Here is a 7,049-nt window from a genome sequence, read left to right on the forward strand (position 1 = left end):
AACGAACATATAAAAGAAATGTTGCCGCACTGCTCATGCGTGCCCGCTCATCGGGGCGCGTGCGCAGAGTATTGCGCATGCGTATCGATGAGCAGGCACGCATGCGCACTGCAGCCGCATTTCTTTTTCATACAGTCGCAGCCTTTTAAATTCGGGGGAGTTTTAGTTCGCTAAACTTTTACAGAAAAAAATGCAGAAACTGAAAATGGTTTCATTCTCTAGAAATTGGAGGTTCACCACATTTCACCTAAACATTACAAGGTAAGAGAAAATGGAGGGTCGCGCAGGTCGGCCGGTGTGGGTCGCGCAGGTCGGCCGGCGTGGTCTGTGAAGGTCGACTGGTTGGTAAAAATGGGTCCCCGGAAAATAGGTTTGAAAAACACTGGTTTAGAGAACAGCACCACAAAAAGATAATAACGGTTGATTTCTACTGTGTTGCAGGTGATAAGTCGCAATGAATTGATGTTGGAGGAGACGAGGAACACCATTACAGTTCCAGCATCATTCATGCTAAGAATGTTGGCTTCACTCAATCACATTAGAACAGGTAAGAATAAGTTCCATACTTCACAGCCTGTTTGTACTACACTTTTGAAATTAGAACAGCTCCAGAACCCAGTTCAAAAATGCAACCCAAACTCAAAATCTGGTCTACATACAAACGGAATCAATTCTGTAGTAGGTTGTTTTGGTGTCAGCAGCCTCTGCCTATATTATATTTCGATTCTGTGTCTCAGAAGAGATTACAGTCACATATCACAGTAATAATGCAGTCTGGGGTCATCTGATCATGTGCCCCAAGACTTGAAAACACAAGTCCAGCAGAATCCTTAATTGAATTATAGTTCCAATGAAACCATACCGTTACAGATGTTCCATGGATTACAGGAATTAAAAGCAAGTTTAGCTGGAAACGCAAATGTGCCCTCCACCCAAACAGAAACTGCTTCCAGGCTATCGGAGGCTAAGGCCAGGACATCAGCCTGCAGCCCGGCTCGTCTAATACCCCAAAGATCACCACCCGTGGGGACGGCTCCACTATAACTCCCAAAATCTCCAACATAGTCTTAAACAAGGAAGCCCAAAACTTGACCAACTTTGGGCAGGACCAAAGCATATGCGAGTGGTTCGCCATCCCCTTTGAACAATGCTAGCATCTGTCCTCCACCCCTGGAAAGAATCCACTCATCCGTGCCCTAGTCACGTGCGCCCTATGCACTACTTTAAACTGAATCAAACTCAAGTCTTGCACTCGAGAAGGTAGAATTAATCTTATGTAAAATGTCACTCCACGTTTCCCCCACCCCACCAAAAGCATAGCCCAACTCTTTCTCCCATTTTCTCTTTACTTCCTCCAGCAAAGCACTCTCTCTCTCTCTCTCCATCAACTGCCCATAAATATCTGATATCCTCCCTTCCCCTATCTCATCCTGAGACACTACCTCATCCATCAGAGAGGGGGGTAGCAACCAAAGAAACTTAGAATTCCTTCCGAACAAAATTCCATACCTGTAAATATTTAAACCCATTCCTAATTCTCAGAGAAGCTGTTACCACTGGGCTCGTAGAGTAATTGGCCGGTGAGCACGGAAGAGAAGCAGTCACCAGTGCCCTCAAACTCAATCCTGTACATGGAGCCTTCACCATCCGCCGCCAAACCGACACCGCGTCCACGACCCATCGATGTTCGCTGCCCAGTAATAATTCATCAGATTAGGTAATGTCAACCCCCGATTGTCTATCTCTCTGTAGAAACGGCCTCTGTACCCAGAGATACTTACCAGCCCACACAAAGGTTGAGATCAGCTTGGTAATCCTACCAAAAAACGCTTAAGACAGAAAGATTGGTGATAAAAAGAAGAATCTTGAAAGGACATTCATTTTAAATGCCTGGCCCTTCACGCCAATAACAGGAAGACATCCCAGCTTTCCAAAGCTGTCTTCACCCTCTCCACCAGATTAGCCAGGTTCAAATTATGCAACAACGCCCAATCGTGAGCCACCCATATTCCCAGGTACCTAAAACTAGTCCTGGCCAGTCGAGATGGCAATCTCCCCAGAGGGTTCACTGGAAAAACCTCACTCTTTCCCACGTTCAATCTATATGCTGAAAAGGAACCAAATTTCTTAGCTGCTCCATTATCATTCCCACATTAGAGAGTGGGTCGTGATGTACAACAATAAGTCGTCCCCGTAAAATTATACCTAATGCTCCCTACCACCCCTGTCTATCCTCTTCCACCCAGTAGATGACCTAAGTGCAATAGCTAATGGCTCGATCAGCAAGCAGAAAATAGCGGGGAAAGTGGACATCCTTGCCTTGTACCCCTATATAACCGAAAGTACCCCGAACTTGATGCATTCGTTCGAACACTCAGTGGTTGGGGGGGGGGGGGCCTGTACAACATCAATGAAATGAACATAGGCCCAAAGCCAAATCACCCCAGTACCCCTACTCAATCCGATAATACTTTCTCCGTGTCCATGAAGATTACCGCCAGTTCAGCCCCCCGTTTAGTACGAAAGCACCACATTCAGGAGTCTCTTAATGTTGGCCAACAGTTGCCTGCCCGTAACAAATCCCGTCTGATCCTCGGAGATTATCCCCACCAGGTACCCCTCCAAACAAATTGTAAACACCTTAGCCAACAGCTTTGCATGGCCATTCAATATAGATGCGTTAATATGACCTACACTCCACAGGAGCTTTGTCCTTCTTCAGAATTGAGGAAATGAAAGCCTGTGCCAATGTGGCCGGTAGCACACTCCAGGACAAATCGTTAAACATATCCAACAGATGTTGCCCCAGTCCCATCGCAAATGTTTTGTAACTCTTGTTCCACCGGGAATCCATCCGGATCCAGTGTCTTCCCAGACTGCATAGGTGAGATACATTTCAAAAGTTCTTCCAGCCCAAGCAGCACCTCCAGGTCTTGTCCTCTTTCCCTCTCCAACATTGAGAAGACCAATCCATCCAAAAACTGTGCCATTGACTAGTCTTCCTCTGGAGGCTCAGGCCTGTAGAACCCCCGGTAAAAGGTCTCAAATACCCAGTTAACCTTTTCTGGGTCTTCCTCCCCTGAACCTGAGCCAACTCCCGAGAGGTCGCTTGCCACATAAGCTGATGAGCCAGTAAATAGCTGGCCATCTCCCCATACTCCTAAAATGTCCCCCTCGCACGATGAAGCTGGCCAACCCCTTTCCCCGTCAACACCAACTCTAACTTCATCTGGAGCTTCTTCCTATCTGCCAACAGCTCTGCCATTGGGGTCGTAGTGCATTGACGGACCACCGCAAGAATAGATTCCACGAATATCTGCCTCTCCGTCCTTCCCTGTGAGATTTAATCAAAATTAACTCACACTAATAATCGCCTTTCATGTCTCCCAGAATTTGGAAGGCAAGACCTGCTTGTTCTTATTAAACTCCACATAGGTCCCAGTAGAAGATATCCTCTCACACGCCCTCTTATCTGCGAGCAAAACTGCATCCAGTCTCCACGGGGGTTGCTGAGCGCAGCCCTCCTCCAAACACAATCCACATACTGCGGAGCATGGTCAGATATGGCAATTGCCGAATATTCCGCTCCCACCACCCAGGGAGTAACTTAGCCACCACAAAGAAGTCAATACAGGAATAGAACAGACGTACATATGAAAAGAAAGAAAACTCCTTCTCTCTTGGATATCTGAATTTCCATGGGTCCGCTTCCCCCCCCCACCTGTTCCATAAATACTAGTAGTTCCTTCGCCAGACTCGATATCTTGAGGGATTTAAGCCCCGATGTTTTAAGGGATTTTAGGCATGACCTAGCTAGTCTGCAATCAAGCACGTAATTAAAGCCCCCCCCCCCCCCCCATTGACCAACTGTGTGAGTCCAGGTCAGGGATGGCCGCCAACATCCTCTGGATAAAATCAATATCCTCCCAGTATACATTCACCTAGATCACCAGGGCACCTGCCAACCCCCCACTCACTATCATATCTCCCCCCTCAAACCACCACAATATTACCCACTGAAAAAGTGAGCCTCCTATTAATCAGCACCACAATCCCCCTCGTTGTCGCGTCAAAGTTCAAATGGAACACCTGTCCCACCCACCCCTTCCTCCGTCTCATCTGGTCCTGAACTCTCATGTACTACTAATCTTTATTGTCACAAGTAGACTTACATTAACGCTGCAATGAAGTTACTGTGAAAATCCCCTAGTCGCCACATTCCGGCGCCTGTTCGGGCACAGGGAGAATTCAGAATGTCCAATTCACCTAACAGAACGTCTTTTGGGACTTGTGGGAGGAAACGGGAGAGCAACCGGAGGAAAAACACACAGACACAGGGAGAACGTGCAGACTCCACACAGACAGTGAACCAAGCTGGGAATTGAACCTTGGACCCTGGTGCAGTGAAGCAGCAGTGCTAAGCACTGGCGCTGTGTCTCCTGCAAGAAAACAACAACCGCCTTCAAACTTTTTAGATGGGCGAACACCCAAGATATTTTGACTGGCCTATTTAACCCCCTTACGTTCCATGTGACAGCCTGGTTGGGGCCTCCCAATCAGCTATATCCCATCCGCAAGGCAGTCCGCAGGGCCCCATCTCACCCTGACTCCAGTCCCATCCAAGACAGCCGCCACCCCCTTCAAAACAATTTCTCAACAAAGAAACCTTCATCAGCAGTCCATCCTCTCTTCCCCCACCCCCCCTGTCCAGGGTGGGAAGGTCGACCATGGGACAGAGTTCAGGTGTGCGACCATCCCACCTTAATTAAATGCCCTTCTCGCTACCAGAGAGAACCGAAGATTCTGCCCACGGTCACAAAGTTCTTCAAAGAAAATATAATCATTGCTATGACCATATTTTTGTACTAGGCTTTCTTAATTAGTAATGTAGAAGTTAATTAATCTGTGGAACATAATTTGAATGTTATCTTTCACGAACATAAGATAAATGAATGATTTGATCACACCCTTTGCATCGCTATATCCAATTATTAATTTACAGGGAAGCTGATGAATAGAGAAATTTGTCATATTGCTAATTGAAGTAAAGAAAGAAAATGCTCCGTATTCTTACTGTCTATCTGGGTGCACTTTGTTAGCCACTTGAATTTTGTATACTGCTAATTTGGAAGAAAATCCACATTTTGACTGAAAATGAAGTTAAGGTCAGGTTGTCATTTGCTATAGTGGATTGCCATAAACAATTCCCTCCTATTCAGATTGGTTGTTTAATGACTCCAGGCCTATGACAAGATGTTTCACATTTGTATCCACCTCTGTAATAACTGGGCAGTTGGAAGGCACAGGGCCCAGAAACAACGAGGTGCTATCACATCCATCAATGATTGATCATCATTCCCCAAGGGCTGCCTTGACATTAACTTGTTCCGTCTGACATAGGACACATGATTTCTGTGGAAATAAAAGTTAATTGACAGCTCCTTAGCCAAACAAAGAGCTGATTTCTACCAGCTCTTCCTGTGTCATTATTACAGACACCATAGAAAAGGACTTGTGGAGATTCGATTGTTAGATTAACTAAATTTGTACGATGGACTCTGGTGCAGGTTTGGGAGTTAGTAAAGTATCTTTATCTTTTCATTTTGTATCTGAGGAGTTGAGGTAGGTGCTCTATAATGTAAAATATGTTATTAACTTTGCCACTTAATGTTTGCTTCCAAAACTTCAAATCTGTAGTTCGTGGCCTAAATTGCATGGTTTAATGTATTTTCTATTATTATCTGAAAACTTTCAACAGCACAAAAGGCCTTAAAGCATTTTCAGTCAAGTGAAGCATAGACTGTTTCTGTTCCATTTTTCCTTTGTGCAGATAAGTAAGAATGGGGCGTCAACGCAGTCTTGGGAAGATCAGCCATTTGGTCTCATCCTTTAGTTATTTTTCAGCTTTGTTTTGTTGCAGTTCGCATTCTCAAACTCACAGAACAGAGCTAAATTATCTTTTAGTTGAAATAGTTGTGGATTTGAATATTTTTACACAGAGGAATAAGTGTTCTAGTACTTTTTGCTAATGGTCAGTTAAAAATGTAAACGTCGCCACAGTCACTGAGGACCATAGTGTGAACATTGTTTTTTCAGTGCATTGATTGAGTAGATATGCATATTTAAATCTTAAATTCTGATCTGGAGATATTGTTTTTTAAAAATTACATTGTTAATATTTGGTACCATCTGTTGCACAGATCGATTGGAAGGTGACCGATCCGAAGGCTCTGGTCAAGAGAATGAAGATGATGAATAATTGTTTGTCTGGCTTCAAGAACAAAAAAGCATCAAGAAATTTGTATAACAAAAAAATTCAGTATATTTTCCCTACAAAGCCTTAGTGTTATTTTAGTTCCTTTTTTCTGGAAAAATACTTTAATATGAAAATTTCTTGGTGCAAACTGTGTGCATGAATTAAGATGAGGAAGGTGGGAAAGAATAAGTAAGTTACTTTTAATTATTATGTTTTGTGGATGAGATGCTTGGAGGTTTCAAGTGCAATATATTCTAGTGTGCAAATGTACGTGCTTGGATCAGTGTTATGAGCGTAGAGATTTAATAAACACTAGAAAAGGGGGATAAAGATGAAATCTTTCTAAACCTGCTGTTATGCATGTACACTGAGGGGAAAAATTCATTAAAGCTTCTGGTTATTTAAACAAAAATCTGTTTTATTACTAAGCACAGATTCATAAAACCATTGCAATATTGTAGGGTTGGAAAGCTTATAGCTGTTTTTTTCCCTCACGATCCAGGAAGATCAACCGTTGTTATTTGTTGGACTTCAAGTCAATGGGCTAAAAGTTCTAAATTGTATCACACAAACTTTGCTAGTTATTGATCAGCTTTGGTGCGAGGAGAAATTGACTGAAGAAGTGCTTCACTTCATGTCACGATTGACATCCTTCTTCCAACTTTAATAATTTACGGTCTCACCTGGAGAGTATAGCACAGCCAAGTGATTATTTCCTTCATTGCTAGTTTCTTCAAAACTTCCATTATATCATGCAATAGTCAGCACTGATCTAACAAAAACATTTTTTTTT

At 43.7% G+C, this 7,049-nt stretch overlaps 1 protein-coding gene across 5 annotated transcripts in view; it reads left to right on the forward strand.

The window, feature by feature from the left end:
* dcaf6 (ddb1 and cul4 associated factor 6) overlaps nucleotides 1-6,668 on the forward strand; it is a 281,662-nt gene extending 274,994 nt beyond the window's left edge. For all 5 annotated transcript variants that reach the window (XM_072513816.1, XM_072513817.1, XM_072513818.1 and 2 more), the window contains 2 exons: nucleotides 442-547; nucleotides 6,201-6,668. In XM_072513816.1, the coding sequence (XP_072369917.1) occupies nucleotides 442-547; nucleotides 6,201-6,259 (165 nt within the window). In that variant the 3' untranslated portion in view covers nucleotides 6,260-6,668. The remainder of the gene's footprint in view (nucleotides 1-441; nucleotides 548-6,200) is intronic.
* The last annotated feature ends 381 nt before the right edge of the window (nucleotides 6,669-7,049 follow it).

This window comes from Scyliorhinus torazame, chromosome 8 (assembly GCF_047496885.1).
Source record: "Scyliorhinus torazame isolate Kashiwa2021f chromosome 8, sScyTor2.1, whole genome shotgun sequence".
Lineage (NCBI taxonomy): Eukaryota > Metazoa > Chordata > Chondrichthyes > Carcharhiniformes > Scyliorhinidae > Scyliorhinus > Scyliorhinus torazame.